General features: G+C 42.7%; 1 protein-coding gene across 1 annotated transcript in view; it reads left to right on the plus strand.

Moving 5' to 3' along the window:
• The window catches only part of SLC16A10 (solute carrier family 16 member 10), a 177,470-nt gene that overhangs the window by 135,526 nt on the left and 23,890 nt on the right, over positions 1-18,054 (plus strand). The window contains exon 4 of the mRNA XM_008994911.5: positions 15,994-16,137. Coding sequence (XP_008993159.3) covers positions 15,994-16,137 — 144 coding nt within the window. The remainder of the gene's footprint in view (positions 1-15,993; positions 16,138-18,054) is intronic.

An 18,054-nucleotide genomic window follows, 5' to 3' on the forward strand; every position in this document is an offset into this window, starting at 1 on the left:
TCAATTCAGGTATTGAAACTTGTACATGCTTTGTGAAGTTCATGTGTTGTGTTTTTCAGCTCCATCAATTCATTTATGTCCTTCTCAAAGCTGTTTCTTCTCATTAGCATTTCATCAAACCTTTTTTCAAGGTTCTTAGTTTCTTTGCATTGGGTTAAAACATGTTCTTTTAGCTCAGAGAATTTTGTTATTACCCACCTTCTGAATCCTGTTTCTGTCAATTCATCAGACTCATTCTCTATCCAGCCTTGTTCCCTTGCTGGTGAGGAGTTGTGATTTCTTGGAAAAAGAGATGTGTCTGGTTTTGGGTGTTTTCATCCTTTTTGTGCTGGTTTCTTCCCATCTTTGTGGATTTATTTACCTGTGGTCTTTGTAGTTGGTGACTTTTGGATGGGGTTTCTCAGTGGACATCCTGTTTTTTAATGATGAAGTTATTTGTTTCTTAGTTTTCCTTCTAATGGTCAGGCCCCTCTGCTGTAGGACTGCTGGGGGTCCACTCCAGACCCTGCTTGCCTGGGGATCACCTGCAGCAGTTGCAGAACAGTAAGGGTTGCTGACAGTTTCTTCTTCTGCTATCTTTGTCCTAGAAGGAAACTTGCCTGATGTCAGTCTGAGCTCTCCTTTATGAGGTGACTCTCTGGATATATGGGGTTCAGGGAGCTGCTTGAGAAGACAGTCTGTCCTTTATAGGTGCTCAAGTGCTGAGCTGTGAGCTCCATTGTTCCATTCAGAGCTGCTGGGCAGGTACATTTAAGTCTGCTGCAGCAGAACTGATAACGGCCTTTTTTTCCCCCCTCCAGGTGCTCTGTCCTGGGAAGGTAGGGTTTTATTTATAAGTTTCCTTTGTGCTGCTGCCTTTTGTCAGGGATGCCCTGCCCAGTGAGGTGGCTGCCTAGTCACACTCTGCCAGCAGATGCATTGCTGAGCTGCTGTGGGTTCTGCCCAGCTGCTATGTGAACGTCCTTGCAGTTTTGTTTATAGGGGTATAGTTAGAACTGCCTCAGCAATGGTGGGCTGCCTCGGTAATGGTGGACTACCTTGGCAATGGTGAACCACCTCAGCAATGGCAGACTGCCTCAGTAGTGGTGGACTGCCTCGATAATGGCAGACGCCCCTCCCCCACAGAGCTGGACAGTCCCGGTACAGCTGTGCTTGCTGTGAAACTCAATCCAGGAGAGAAAAAGAAGATGGCATGGTAGGAACAACTCAGGATTGCAGCTCTAAGTGAAGGCGCAGAGGGTGAGTCCAAGCCGCATTTCCAGATGGATCTTTGTTGTCCACAGAACGGAGAAATTCCCAGGTGTAGGAGACACACGGGACGCCAGCGCAGCCCTTTCAGCTGGCACGGCCGTTTCGGCCGCTGTAGCGCAGCAGCACCCCGTGCAAAATGCACTGGTCTGGTTGCCCTGTTAAACCAGCAATCTGAGATTTGGGAGGGCAGATTAGCATATACATCTGATTAAACGGGACTTGGACAGTGAGCCAGACCAGGAGATTCCCGGGAAGCGACATTTGAGCCAGCACAGTGGGTTGCTGCACGGGAAATCACATGGATCCCAGTGCCCTATCAGCAGGCGACTGAAACACCTGGGAGAGAGTCAACTGTGCAACTTAAAAAAAAAAAAAAGAAAAAGGTGTCTGAGGCAGGGAGCAAGGTGATCAGGCTTGGCGGGTCTCAACCCCACAGGGACAAACAAAATGGCGATTCAAAATGCTCGGGGTTGAGAGTTTCACTGCGGGCATAGCTGAATCCAGGATGGTGCAGCTCGGTGGGGGAGGGGCATCCGCCATTACCGAGGCATTCCGCCCCTACTGAGGTACACTCCCATTGCTGATGCAGCCTGCTGTTGCCAAGGCAACCCGCCATAACAGAGAGACTCCACCAACAGGGTGGAGGGCACGGCAGCAGGGCAAAGTCCACGGCAACAGGGCGGACCCCACGGTAGCAGGGCACAGCCTCGGCAGGCAAATAGTGACTAGACTGCCTCCTAGCTGGGCAGGACAGTGCAACGGATACTCATAAAGAAAGCCCTAACTCCCTGAGACAGAGCATCTGAGGAAAAAAGGGGTTTTATAAGTTCTGCTGCAGCAGACTTAAACGCACCTGCCTAACAGCCCTGAATGAACAATGGAGCTCACAGCTCAGCACTTGAGCTCCTATAAAGTACAGACCATCTCCTCAAGCAGCACCCTGACCCCCGTATATCCAAAGAGTCACCTCAAAAAAGACTGATCAGACTGACATTTGGCGGGCATCATTCTGGGACAGATAGAAGAAGAAGAAACTGGTAGCATCCCTCACTGTTCCACACCTGCTACAGGTGTACCTCAGACAAGCAGGGCCAGGAGTGGACCTCAGCAGTCATACAGAAGAGGGGCTAGACTGTTAGAAGGAAAACTAAGTAACAGAAATACTTCATCATCAACAATCTGGGCGTCCACTCAGAGACCCAATCAAAAAGTCAGCAACTACTCAGATGACAGGTGGATAAATCCACAAAGATGGGAAGAAACCAGCACAAAAAGGAGGAAAACACCCAAAACCAAAACACTACAAAGGACCTCCTACAAAGGACCAAAACTCTTCACCAGCAAGGGAATAAAGCTGGACGGATGAGTGTGACGAAATGATGGAATCAGACTTCAGAAGGTGGATAATGAGAAACTGCCGTGAGCTAAAAGAACATGTTCTAAAACAATGCAAAGAAACTAAGAACCCTGAAAAAAGATTCATGGAAATTATAACAAGAATGGACAACCTAGAGAGGAATATGAATAAATTGAAGGAGCTGAAACACACAACACGAGAACTTCATGAAGCATGCACAAGTTTCAACAGCCCAATTGACCAAGCAGAAGAAAGAATATCAGAAGTCGAAGATCAACTCAATGAAATAAAAGGAGAAACAAAGATTAGAGAAACAAGCACAAAAAGGAATGAACAAAGTCTCCAAGAAATGTGGGACTATGTGAAGAGACCTAACCTACGTTTGATAGGTGTACCAGAATGTGACGAAGAGAATGAATCCAAGCTGGAAAATACTCTTCAAGATATTATCCGGGAAAATTTCCCCAACCTAGCAAGGCAGGCCAACACTTAAATCCAGGAAATACAGAGAACACCACAAAGATATTCTGCAAAAAGAGCAACCCCAAGGCACATAATTGTCAGATTAACCAGGGTTGAAATGAAGGAGAAAATGCTAAGGGCAGCCAGAGAGAAAGGTCGGGTCACCCACAAAGGGAAGCCCATCAGACTCACAGCAGATCTCTCAGCAGAAACTCTACAAGCCAGAGGAGAGTGGGGGCCAATATTCAACATCCTTAAAGAAAAGAACTTTCAACCCAGAATTTTATATCCAGCCAAACTGAGCTTCATAAGTGAAGGAAAAATAAAATCCTTTGTGAACAAGCAAGTACTCAGAGATTTTGTCACCACCAGGCCTGCTTTACAAGAGCTCCTGAAAGAAGCACTACACATAGAAAGGAACAACCAGTACCAGCCATTCCAAAAACATACCAAATGGTAAAGAGCATCAACAAAATGAAGAATCTGCATCAACTAACGGGCAAAACAGCCAGCTAGCTTCAAAATGGCAGTATCAAATTCACACATAACAATATTAACCCTAAATGTAAATGGGCTAAATGTACCAATCAAAAGACACAGACTGGCAAATTGGATAAAAAACCAAAACCGATCGGTGTGCTGTATCCAGGAAACCCATCTCACATGCAAGGATACACAAAGGCTCAAAATAAAGGGATAGAGGAAGATTTAACAAGCTAATGGAGAGCAAAAAAAAAGCGGGAGTTGCAATTCTTGTCTCTGATAAAATAGACATTAAAGCAACAAAGATCAAAAGAGACAAAGAAGGTCATTACATAATGGTAAAAGGATCGATACAACAAGAAGAGCTAACGATCCTAAATATATATGGACCCAATACAGGAGAACCCAGATATATAAGGCAAGTTCTTAATGACTTACAAAGAGACTTAGACTTCCACACAAGAATAGTGGGAGACTTTCACACTCCACTGTCAATATTAGACAGATCAACCAGACAGAAAATTAACAAGGATATCCAGGGCTTGAACTCAGACCTGGAACGAGCAAACCTGATAGACATTTACAGAACTCTCCACCCCAAATCCACAGAATATACATTCTTCTCAGCACCACATCACACCTCTAAAATTGACCACATAATTGGAAGTAAAGCACTGCTCAGCAAATGCAAAACAACTGAAATCATAACAAACAGCCTCTCAGACCATAGTGCAATCAAGTTAGAACCCAGAATTCAGAAACTAACTCAGACCTGCACAGCTTCATGGAAACTGAACAATGGCTCTTGAATGTTGATTGGATAAACAATGAAATAAAGGCAGAAATAAAGAAGTTCTTTGAAACCAAGGAGAACAAAGACACAACATACCAGAATCTCTGGGACACATTTAAAGCAGTCTCTAGAGGAAAATATATAGCAATAAGTGCCCACATGAGAAGAGTGGAGAGATCCAAAATTGACACCCTATCATCAAAATTGAAAGAGCAAGAGGAGCAAGATCAAAAAAACTCAAAAGCTAGCAGAAGACAAGAAATAACTAAGATCAGAGTGGAACTGAAGGAGATAGAGACATGAAAAACCCTTCAAAAAATCAATAAATCCAAGAGCTGGTTTTTTGAAAAGATCAACAAAATAGACCACTAGCCAGACTGGTAAAAAAGAAAAGAGAGAACAACCAAATAGATGCAATAAAAAACAATAAAGGGGAAATCACCACAGATCCCACAGAAATTCAAACCATCATCAGAGAATATTACAAACAACTCTATGCACATAAACTAGTAAACCTGGAAGAAATGGATAAATTCCTGGACACCTCTGTCCTCCCAAACCTAAGCCAGGAGGAAGCCGAAACTATGAATAGACCAATAACAAGGTCTGAAGTCGAGGCAGCCATTAAGAGCCTATTACTCAAAAAAAGCCCAGGTCCAGATGGGTTCACAGCCAAATTCAACCAGACACACAAAGAGGAGCTGGTACCATTCCTTCTGAAACTATTTCAAATAATCCAAAAAGAGGGAATCCTTCCCAAATCATTTTATGACACCAACATCATCCTGATACCAAAACCCGGCAGAGACTCAACAAGAAAAGAAAACTTCAGGCCAATATCCATGATGAACATAGATGCAAAAATCTTCAATAAAATACTGGCAAACCGATTGCAACAGCACATCAAAAAACTTATCCATCATGATCAAGTAGGATTCATCCCAGGGATGCAAGCCTGGTTCAACATATGCAAGTCTATAAATGTAATTCACCACATAAATAGAACCAAAAACAAAAACCACATGATTACCTCAATTGATGCAGAGAAGGCATTTGACAAAACTCAACAGCCCTTTATGCTAAAAACCCTCAATAAACTCGGTATTGATGAAACATATCTCCAAGTAATAAAAGCTATTTATGACAAACCAACAGCCAATATCATACTGAATGGGCAAAAACTGGAAGCATTCCCTTTGAAATCCAGCACTAGACAAGGATGCCCTCTCTCACCACTCCTATTCAATATAGTACTGGAAGTTGTAGCCAGAGCAATCAGGCAAGAAAAAGGAATAAAGGGTATTCAAATAGGAAAGGTGGAAGCCAAATTGTCTCTATTTGCAGACGACATGATAGTATACCTAGAAGACCCCATCACCTCAGCCCAAAAACTCCTGAAACTGATAAGCAACTTCAGCAAAGTCTCAGGATATAAAATCAATGTGCAAAAATCACAAGCATTCCTATACACCAATAACAGACTTAAAGAAAGCCAAATCAAGAACGAACTGCCATTCATAATTGCTACAAAAAGAATAAAATACCTAGGAATACAACTTACAAAGAACGTAAGGGACCTCTTCAAGGAGAACTACAAACCACTGCTCAATGAAATAAGAGAGGACACAAACAGATGGAGAAACATTCCATGTACATGGTTAGGAAGAATTAATATCGTGAAAATGGCTATACCGCCTAAAGTAATTTACAGAATTAATGCTATCCCCATCAAGCTACCATTGACTTTCTTCACAGAACTGGGAAAAACCACCATGAACTTCATATGGAACCAAAAGAGAGCCCGCATAGCCAAGTCAATTCTAAGCAAAAGAACACAGTGGGAGGCATCACACTACTGGACTTCAAACTATACTACAAGGCTACAGTAATCAAAACAGCATGGTACTGGTACCAAAACAGAGATACAGACCAATGGAACAAAACAGAGGCATCGGAGGCAACACAACATATCTACAACCGTATAATCTTTGATAAACCTGACAAAAACAAGCAATGGGGAAAGGATTCCCTGTTTAACAAATGGTGTTGGGAAAACTGGCTAGCCATGTGCAGAGAGTAGAAACTGGACCCCTTCCTGACACCTTACACTACAATTAACTCCAGATGGATTAAAGACTTAAACATAAGACCTGGCACCATAAAAACCCTAGAAGAAAATCTAGGCAAAACTATTCAGGACATAGGAGTAGGCAAGGACTTCATGAACAAAACACCAAAAGCATTGGTAACAAAAGCCAAAATAGACAAATGGGACCTAATGAAACTCCACAGCTTCTGCACGGCAAAAGAAACAGTCACTAGAGTGAATCGGCAACCAACAGAATGGGAAAAAAATTTTTTCAGTTTACCCATCTGACAAAGGGCTGATATCCAGAATTTACAAAGAACTCAAACAGATTTACAGGAAAAGAACAAACAAGCCCATTCAAAAATGGGCAAAGGATATGAACAGACATTTTACAAAAGAAGACATACATGAGGCCAACAAACATATGAAAAAATGCTCATCATCACTGGTCATTAGAGAGATGCAAATCAAAATCACATTGAGATACCATCTCATGCCAGTTAGCATGGTGATCATTAACAAATCTGGAAACAACAGATGCTGGAGAGGATGTGGAGAAATAGGAACACTTCTACACTGTTGGTGGGAGTGTAAATTAGTTCAACCATTGTGGAAGACAGTGTGGCGATTCCTCAAGGCCTTAGAAGTAGAAATTCCATTTGACCCAGCAATCCCATTACTGGGTATATATCTAAAGGACTATAAATCATTCTACTATAAGGACACCTGCACACGAATGTTCATTGCAGCACTGTTTACAATAGCAAAGACCTGGAACCAACCCAAATGCCCATCGATGATAGACTGGATTGGGAAAATGTGGCAGCAATAAAAAATGATGAGTTCGTGTCCTTTGTAGGGACATGGATGAATCTGGAAAACATCATTCTCAGCAAGAACAGAAAATGAAATACTGCATATTCTCACTCATAGGCGGGTGAGGTAAAATGAGAACGCATGGACACAGGGAAGGGGGTACTAGACACTGAGGTCTATTGGGGGAATAGGGGAGGGACAGCAGTGTGGGGGGAGCTGGGGAGGGATAGCCTGGGGAGAAATGCCAAATGTGGGTGAAGGGGAGGAAGGCATCAAAACACACTGCCATGTGTGTACCTATGCAACTATCTTGCATGTTCTGCACATGTACCCCAAAATCTAAAATGCAATTTAAAAAAGAAAAAAAAGAAACTCAATCCAGAGCATTTCAGATTGCTGGTCTTTGTGCAGGTGGGACCAACCATTCCTGATCACCTGGATCCCTGCCTCAGACCCTGTTTTTTTCAGTTGAACAGGTGACTCTGTCTCCTAGGCATTCCAGTCACCAATTGAAATGGCACCCAGATTGCACTGGGGGCTTGTGGTGCTTTTCCACCCGGGAATCTCCTGGCCTGGCGCCCTGTTTCAGTCCCCTGTTTTTCAGTTGAACGGGCAATTCTGTCTCCCAGGCATTCTAGTCACCTGTTGAAAAGTTGTCTGGATTTGTGTGAGATTTTGTGTGGAGACCCGCTGCGCCAGCTGAAACAGCCGCACTGGAGACTTGTGGTGCTTTTTCACCTGGGAATCTCCTGGCCTGGCTTCCTATTTCAGTCCCCTTTTTGTCAATTGAACGGGCGACTCTGTCTCCCAGGCACTCCCGTTGCCAGCTGAAATGGTGCTCGGACCTGTGTGAATTTCTTTTTGTGTGGAGACCCACTCTGCCGGCTGAAACAGCTGTGTTGGAGACCCATGGCGCTCCTCCGCCCAGGAATCTCCTGATCTGTGGGTAATAAAAGTCCATCTGGAAATGCTGCTCCTACTCGGCCATCTTGGATCCCCTCTTTAATATCATTTAAACTAGGTTTTTGTTGGGTGCATTTGTTCACTTTGGACTATTTTTCCAAATTCGTGCACAGTCATGTGTCACCTAACAATGAGGATATGTTCTGATAAATGCATCCTTAGGCGATTTCATTGTTGTGCAAATATCATAGAGTGTACTTAGATAAACCTACATCATGTAGTCACTGCATACCTAGACTATATGGCATAGGTATAGCCTATTGCGCCTAGGCTACAAACCTGTACAGCATGTTACTGTACTGAATGTTGCAGGCCGTTAACACATGGTATTTGTGTATCTAAACATAGAAAAGGTACAGTGAAAATACAGGATTTTAATATTATAGAATTGCCGTTGTATATGTGGTTCATCTGTGACCAGAAATGTTATTATGTAGCATGTGACTGTAATTCCACTATTCATTATAGAGACTCCATAACCCACACCTGTCTGTTCAGCATGCACATTTAGCCAATAGGTGACTTAATCACCACATCAATCCAGGAATAAGTTTAAAGAGCATATCCCCTTTACTTGTTTTTTAATAAATATAAAACATGGAAGTACATGATGCCTCAAAAGAGCATGAATCATAAAGGGGAGTCCACATCTACAGAGCCTTTGCAGCCACTTTTATATCTTCAAAGTGCTCTATTAAGGTACTGGAGTCAGTCAGTTATGCAGGTAGGCTGCCAACTATGGTTGAGCCCTCAGGAGCCATCTTGATGACCAGCATAGACACAGTCTGTTGTGTTCATTCAAACTTGCCAGGAACCAAGGATCTGAGAGAGTGGTAAGTCTGGTGTGTCAAGAATGAAACTTCAAAAAAGAAACTTCAGAATCAAATTTGAATTTAGGTTGGGGACAGTGGCTCACACTAGGAGTCCCAGCAATTTGGGAGGTCAAGGTGGGCAGATCACCTGAGGTCAGGAGTTTGAGACCAACCTGGACAACATAGTGAAACCCTGTCCGTACTAAAAGTACAAAATTAGTTGGGCATAGTGGTGCCCATCTGTAATCCCAGCTACTTGGGAGGCTGACACAGGAGAATCGCTTGAACCCAGGAGGAGGAGGTTGCAGTGAGCTGAGATCATGCCATTGCATTCCAGTCTGGGGGACAAGAGTTAAACTCCATCTCAAAAAAAAAAAAAAAAAAAGATTAAATCTTTCATTGTTGGGGAAGGAACAGAACAATTTTTGATAACTTGTGAAATATCTGGCCCAGAATTTAGAGTCACTAAATAATTTCAAGTTACCTAAAAATCCTAGTGATTTATTTCTATTTTAAGATGAAGTCTACTTTAAACTTCTAAAATGCAGGGTTATTTAAACTGGCATCTAAATCCAAGCTGGTTTTGGTTGGTAATTCCTCTAGGACATTTTACTAAATCTTGATTTTGTCTAAATGATGCTGTGTCATAGATGAACTATTTAAACAATCAGCCATCTCTTCCTTCTGAACTCTTTCTGTCCTTTGGTAGCTAATAAATAATCTGCACTCCAGAAACTTCTTTTTTCCTAGTTGTTTTTCATGCTTAACAGTGCCATGCGTGATTATCTACACCATGGAAACCTCTCTTAATGAAATGGAGAGATCAGCTGTTTAAAAAAAAAACAAACAGAACCAACCATCCATGCCTCCTACAGTCCTGTTAGGCCAAAGGTCTGCACTCCACCTGGTCAGCTGCTGAGGAGGCTGTAGGTACCTGTACCACAGTTTAGCCACAACAGAAACATCATTAAAAAATAGACAATGGGCTACCAAAAGATTCAGTCCTAAAAATGTTGGCAAGCAAAGAAATTTTTCCTTTCAAGCACATCAGAGATACCTTAGTCTCAAGGCACTGTTGATCAGATTAAACAAGATAAAATGACATTTTGACACTGGTCTAATCAATGAATATCTATCAATGACCATAAACTTTTATATCAGTGTTTTCTGGTGTAAAGGGATTAATTTTATGTACGCAGATCTATGGAGTTAGTTTTCTTCCACCTTTAATCACCTGGCTCGGCTTGCTGGTGTGCAGAGCTCATGCAAAACTTCCTAAGGGAGGGCCCCACTTGTTTTAATTTACTTCCTCTAGCAAAAACAGAGCTCGGGGAAACACAATCTTTTAAAAAGGAAAGAAAGAAAACAAAATAAACTGTCTCATTTCATTCAGAAGACTTCTGTTCATCCTACTTTTAAGTCAAAGGGTAGTGTTAAGTTTTGATTTGCAACGAACTCAGATTATCCATTAACCCACTCTTGCAGGCTCTCTACTCCCTTTCAGATATACATCTATTTTTTAAAGGGGCCAGGTTTTTTGAGTTTACCTTTCAAAAAAGTGTATTTAGGCAGAACGGTCTTCCAGAGTTATGGAATAGCTTTTCAAATGACAGATGGATATTTTCTTAAAATTACTCCAAAATGCATGTTAATGAGAAGCAACAAGCTAAAATTGCCCATCTCTGGTATTAAAAGCAGTGAGTAAACATACTCTGAACTTAGTGTTCGTATTGGAAAGTAGGAAGTCGAATCAGTTTGAGTTCCATCATCACTGTAAATATTATGTAGCATTTATTATCCCATATTTTGATGTACCATGTAAATGTAAAACATTTAGGTCCCCTCCCTCCCTCAAAGAGTTTATTCTCCTAGAGATAAAATAAGCGTACAGGCCTACCTATTGTCCACCCCTTTCAGTTTGATGATATGTATCTTATGAGGAAGGACAGAGATGAGAGAATCAAAATCATTACAAAGGAGTACAGGTGATGACTGGGTTATTGAAATCTTATCTCCCAAAGAGCATAGTTAACTGCTACAGCAGTGGATGATAAGTACTGGGTGGGGTGGAGGGGTTGTTTTGCTCGGTTCTGCCTAGAAGACAGTTGTAGTTATTTTAGTCCCACAGTCTGCACTGCTCCCCTGGGCCTATTTTTGCCCTGCTTTCCTGGCCTCTGTAATAGGGCCTTTGTTAGCACTTTGTAGTTGTCAGTCAGCTGTCACTCCAAGTCCTCTGTCAGAAATAAAGTTACTTTTGTTTGAAGAGTCTCTAGTAATCCCCCTTCTTTTTAAACTATGGTTCCCAAAAAAAATATAGTCTAACTTGTGTGCACCAGTATTTTATCATATTATTTAATAACATCCATAAACCTTACATAAAAGACATTAAACAAAAAGTATTCACCCCCTTAAAAGGAGGAAGATAATGACCATCAAGGCATGGCCAAAGTACACAATCTTAGAAAACAGTATAGTAGGTAATGATTGGACCTTTTCCATCAACAGCATTGGCATCCTTGCTTTGCAGGTGTGTACCACCACTGGGTTTCAGAGGTTTCTGTAAATAACGTGATTTGGGGTTCCCTTCTGTTGGACATTCTTCTATCATGAAACCATTTGGTGATGAGAAGCTTGAGTGTCTCATGCATGTGTGTCAGCTTTATTGGAGCTGCTTTTGTACTGTGGCCACCCATATAACTTCCTCTGTGGTTGATATCTCAGAGTTAGAGGACTCTGCTTTAGCTTCTTCATCAGAACACGATCTGATATCTCCAAATATCTTGCACTGTGGCTCCCCTGTAAGAGAGAGGTGGAGAGGAGAGCGGCCAGGGCTGAGTTCCAGTTAGATGATCACTTTCTTAGGCTACGGCCTGAGACCTCTCAAAAAACAGGATCTGCCTGTGGGCTCTAGTGAGGGGAGAGGAACCTGCCTTCATTTGGCTAGTCAGAAACAGTTATCCAGGGCCAGGTATGGAGGCTCATGCCTGTAATTCCAGCGCTTTGGGAGGTCAAGCCCAGAGGATTGCTTGAGCCTAGGAGTTTGAGACTAGCCTGGGCAACCTAACGAGACCACATCTCTACAGAAGTGATTTGAAAATTAGCTGGGTGTGGTGGCATGTACCTGTGGTCCCAGCTACTTGGGAGGCTGAGGTAGGAGGATTGCTTAAGCCCAGGAGGCTGCAGTGAGCTGTGATCATGCCAGTGCACTCCAGCCTGGGCAAGAGTGAAACTCTTGTCTCTAAAAGCAAAAATGTTTCAGGCACAGGCAGTGCTGAAGACGTCAGTTAGCAAGGTTTTGTTAATCCCCTGGAAGTATGCAGCCCAGAATTAAACAGATGTTTAAGAACATAAATAAAATATGAATTCCTGACACTTAATACATTTAGATAAAGTCTAACTTATCTTTAAAGTTAACTACACCTTAATATATCCCCTGTGTAGACAGTGGCCTCTAGTATAAGCTTTGGTTTAAAAAATAAATTAGGTTAAGTATGAAAACACCTCTTCAACATTTTCATATCTCTACAACTGTTTATTAGAAATATCCACTTTGTCCTGTATTCACTTTCTGCTGAACTAAAGTACATGCCAGTCCCCAGAGGATGACAGATAGGCAGAAATTGTAAAACAGTTAGCAGCAGTCATGGATGGTCCAGGCTACAAGTAGAACATACCAGACCTCTTGGGTACTGCTGCCTCAGTGAGAAGGATCTAGAGATCCAACATCTCTATTCCCTCACGTACTGACCATATAAACTTTTTTAGTTTGCAGATTTTGGTGGGAACAGGGAGGGAGTAGTAGAAGCTGAAGTTCTTGCTTTATTTAAATAATCATGACAGTAACAAAATTCGGTTAAATAATATCACTTCTGGGCTGGGTGTGATGGCTCATGCCTATAATCCCAGTATTTTGGGAGGTTGAGGCAGTCAGATCACTTGAGGTCAGGAGTTTGAGACCAGCCTGGCCAACATGGTGAAACATCATCTCTACTAAAAATATAAAAATTAGCCAGGTATGGTGGCACACACCTGTAATCCCAGTTACTCGGGTGGCTGAGTCAGGAGAATCACTTGAACCAGGGAGGTGGAGGTTGCAGTGAGCCAAGAGCATGCCACTGCACTCCAGCCTGGGTGACAGAGTGAAATTCCCATCTCAAATAAATTTTAAAAATAAATTAAATAATAATGCCCCTTCTAGTTGAAGAACAAGTTCCCTCTTAAGCATAATTTTGGTTTACCCAATTTATCTTCTTTCAAAATACCTCAAACATTTCACCTTATTACTCCTTTTAAGGATTACAAAGTAGAAGGCGGGGTGGGGAATAAACCACTAATAAAGAATAATAACCATTTGACAGACAGGGGTTCTTAGTTTCATTTTTAAAAATGCCTGGTAGATTCAGCCTTTTATGAATACTAAGGAATGTCTCTTATTTTTGTTTGAGACAGGTTCATTTTGAACGTAAACTGGTGTTCTCAGGGAGCGTAGGTTAGAGGGGAGAGATTCAGAAGTGAGGGCCCAAGCAAGAAGCACTGCCGTTAGAAGGCTGCTGTAGTGGTCCTGGTGGGGAGTGGTAAGAATGGACCTAAAATGCCATGAGGAATGTGGGCCAAAGGAAGCAAGTCTGAGAGATTCAGAAGGTAAATCATTAAGATTCAGCAGTGACTCTTGGATTTGAGGAGGGAAAGGGTATAATCTAGGGTAGCTGTCAGTTGCCACTATGGATGTGTATTAACTGAAACAGGGGGCAGGCAATTTGTGAGTGGGAATTGAGTTCAGCATGGGGCATGTTGACTTTGGATGTCTAATTTTACATGAAGTGTCTACTTAAGAGAATGTGTAGAGACACTAACAGGGCTGGGTAGGAACAGGCAATACCTAAGGTGCCAAATGAAAACTGTTGGCAATAACAAGAAGTTAGAAAGTTAAAGAGGGTAGAAGAGGCAGCAGAAATGTAGATGGGTAAGAACATCTTGGCATGTTAAGTGACACTGTGAATAAACCTGTCCTACTGGGTCAGATGGGATTAGGGCTGAGAGCAAAGCAGGCCTAATGCAGTTTGCAGACGTGTTTTGTTTGGCTTTTGCAGGGCTGGATCACACAGTGTCCTGAATTTAAATTAGATGCCAACATTTCCACACAAAATCCAGACTTCTGACTTTTAAATAAAAGGGGTCCTAGGGGTAGATTTGGCAACACTGGTAGTCCTATATGATAACAATCGACTGAAGTATATGTCTTTTCTCTCCAAGGAACCCGTTTTACTTTTTTATGTTATTTTGTTGGGCCCTTAGACATTTGAATTTTCTACTGTTTCGTACTTGTTGTTGTTTGTTTGTTTGTTTGTTTGGCCAGGCTTGTAAGTCAGATGAATTTTCTACTTCTGAGTCAAAGACCAGTAGGTAACAAAGGTACAAAGGTAGATTAGCAACAGGTTACCGAGGGCTTTAAATACCAAACTAAGGAGTGCAAATGTAGGCAGTGGGCCACCTTTGATGAGATTAAAGGCATATTTAGGAGGATTATTCTGGACCAGTATGAAAATACAGAAATTAGGGAGAACAGTTACTAGTTCTGAAAGAGAAGAGAGAAAGGAGATGGTGTTGGGATACATAAATGAGCTCTTACAATGCAAAATGGGAAGTGTTTTATAGTGATAGCATCTAGGAAAGCTATTCACTGCCAAATAAGGCACTATATGGGCAGCTGTATTTGGTGAGAAATTTGCTTGCAGACTTCCAGAACTGAAACCAATGTGTCGTGTGGGGACAGTGAGTGTCGGGCATAAGGAAAGGTCAAAGAAAATATGCTTACATGGCCCGTAAGTCACTGTAGTCTCTGTTTTGAATACACTGTAAATGGAGAAATGTCCTTTAAAAAAAAAAAGGCTAAAATTAATATCTGATTGTTATTAACTGTTTGCCAAACACTGTTCTAAGCTCTTTACACAGACATTCTATTTAATCCTCACAACCAATTTCTGAAGTAGGTACTACTGCAATTTCCATTTTATAGACAAAGAAACTAAAATCCTAGAGGTTAAGAACTTACCCAAAGTCACAAGGCTGATAAGGATGGAACCAGGATTTGTATGCAAGCAGTCTGCCTCTCCAGAGGTTTATCGTTTAACTGCTATGTTAAGCTGCCCCTGCATCTTTATCTGTTCTAATGCTACACAAATAGGCAACTTTACAGGTAGAGAACCTTATGCTTTCATTCTGGAAGCTCTGTTATAACTTATTTCAGGGGTGTCAGTTTTGGTTCAGGTCCTCCTAGAAGAAATGAAACTCCAGAATTGACCCTTGAACTGTCTCTTAGGGAGGAGATAAGTCCTTGGGTGACCTTGAGAGAACAATTATGTCCAAATGTCTGTTCTCTTCTGTTAGCTAATGGCTCAGTGTTAGCTTATAATTGCATGCTTCTAACCCTTTGTTGAAAATAACTTATAAAAATGCTTTTTTTCTTTTTTGAGATGGAGTCTTGCACTGTTGCCCAGGCTGGAGTGCAGTTGCACAATCTCAGCTCACTGCAACTTTTGCCTCCTGGGTTCAAGGGATTCTCCTATCTCCACCTCCAGAGTAGCTGGGATTACAGGCATGTGCCACCATGCCTGACTAATTTTTGTATTTTTGTAGAGATTTGATTTCGCCATATTGGCCAGGCTGGTCTCGAACTCCTGACCTTGTGATCCGCCCACCTTGGCCTCCCTAAGTACTGGGATTACAGGCATGAGCCACTGCACCCAGCCATAAAAATGCTTTTTTAAGATGAAAGCTAAAACATGTTCATTTTTTTTCATATGTTTTCATGAAAAGTTATCATAAGACAAATTTTATAAACATTCAAATTTGGAAAAAGTTGTGAGCCCATAACATTGCAGAGAAGCAAATGCATCTGATGCAAAGCCTCAAACTTTTCACATTTTTCTACTATACTCAGTGTGGTTTCTTTCTCTTTGGCCTACAGATGAAACATGTAAATGAAAGATTTCAAGATAAAAAAAATAAAGAGATTGTTCTTACGTGCATTGGCATCACTTCAGGAGTTGGACGACTGCTCTTTGGCCGGATTGCAGATTATGTGCCCGGTGTGAAGAAGGTTTATCTACAGGTACTTTTTTACACCTTTTTTTCCCTACAAAAAATTATTCTCATCAGCCGATGGCTTATTAAATGTGCTTACATGCTTAAATTCTTGTATAAAAATGAGAAATATTTTCTACCACGTAACTCCTATAGGCAGTTTTTCAAGGACAAAATCAGTTATGAGTCTGTGTTTTAAACATGAGAAATTGGCAATGAAACAACAATTTCTTTGTTTTGTCGTGGAACTCCACCAAACCAGAATGGTTTTCGTCCATTGCTTTTTCTAAGAGGAATGTTTTTGGTGTAGTTCTCATGTCATGTGCAGATCCTGTGCCCTATGGGTGTCTTACGAAATTTGGTCATGTGTGTGACTTTTGATCTTCTTTAAGGCAAATTGCCTCCTGGGGTTTTGGGGTGAGTGTGCGACCCCCTTGTAGACCCCTGCCCGGTACCCGACCCCAAATAACAGCTCGAGAGTTGGAAGCCAAGTTCAGGTTTATTGGGACCAGCGGGCAGGCCAGGAAAGGAAGGAGATCGGGGCTGGCTGCGACTGCGCAGCTGGGGTAGGAGGGTTTTATAGGGGGGGTGGACGGGGCGTGGACACAGGGCTGGCAGAGTGTTGTAGGAGCTTAGGATAGGCTGTCCGTCTCTGGGCAGACTGCTGAGGTGGCTCAGAGGGTTACGTGTCGGTTCAGGATAGGCCGAGGCTTGGCGGGCTTTCCTGCTGCGATGATTGGCTGCTTGTTGTTGCTGGGCAGAACAGAGCAGGCTTGGCGGGCTTTTCTCAGGGCAGCAGGAAGCCTGGGGGGAGGGTGGGGGCAAGAAACCTGGGGGAAAGATGGCGGGACTTTCTACCAAACATTCCCAACTCCTTAAAAAGGAAAAAGCGCGGCGGAATCGATCTGGCTACTTCCTGCTGACAAGGGTCGACGGGGGGTTCTGAAGAGGTCTCTTTTCTTAAGGAGCCTGGATGTTCAGGGAGAGGTCTGTTTCTTGCACTCGTTCAGGGTGGGGTTGGAGCAGCATCTGGTGGATGGTGACTCGAGTCAGTTCTTGAAAGCGCCGCTGTATGAACTGTAGAAAGCAAGGAGCAATAAGTAAGATTAGGCAAATGGCTACTAGGGGCCCAAGCAATGGGGACAAGAGGGTATACATAGAGGAAGACCACCACGCTGTGGCTTCAGCCGAGAACTTCTGACTCTGCAGGCTAGTTTTGAGTTTCTGGAGGCTCTCGATTCGGGTTTCTACTAGGCTGGATTCATTGATGTAGTAACAGCATTCTTCTTGTAGGAAGATACAGGTCCCTCCTCGTTCAGCAGTGAGCAGGTCTAGGGCTCTTCGGTTCTGCAAGGCAACTTGGGCAACTGAGGTGATCTGTCATTGGAGTGATGCTACAGACTCAGTAGAGTCATCAATAGCTGCTTGGAGTTGTGAGGTCAGTCGGGCTATGGCCAGGTGAGAGTGGACTAGTGCCCCTCCTCCTAATCCTGCTGCAAGTGCTGAACCAGCAGGGGAGACTCCAATGGCAATGGGTAGGAAGGCAGCTCGTCGGGTGCGGCGATGGGGAGCTTGCAGCATCTGGAATTCAGCTGAAGAACATATAGTGAGTCGAGGGACTAGGGTTACTGGGAGGCATAAAAGAGATGAGGAAAGGCCAATGTAGAGAGTTTTTGTTAAGGTCCTGTTACACCAAAAAACGTTCCTCGTGGGGCTGTTATATTAGTGGTTACCCGTATAGTTCTGTTACAGCTAGGGAAGTTTCGGCCTAGGGAATAGCACACAGGTAGCTGTTCAAAATCAGGTGGAGTGTAGAGATCGACTTCCCTGACGGGGGAGAAGGAAGAAGTTGAGGCTGAAAGGTTGAGAGGGATGGGGTAAGTGACTGCAATGAAGGGAGTCTGTCCTAAGAAGGCACACATGAGGCATGAGGTTAGGTCAGTTA

This window comes from Callithrix jacchus, chromosome 4, assembly GCF_049354715.1.
Source record: "Callithrix jacchus isolate 240 chromosome 4, calJac240_pri, whole genome shotgun sequence".
NCBI lineage: Eukaryota > Metazoa > Chordata > Mammalia > Primates > Cebidae > Callithrix > Callithrix jacchus.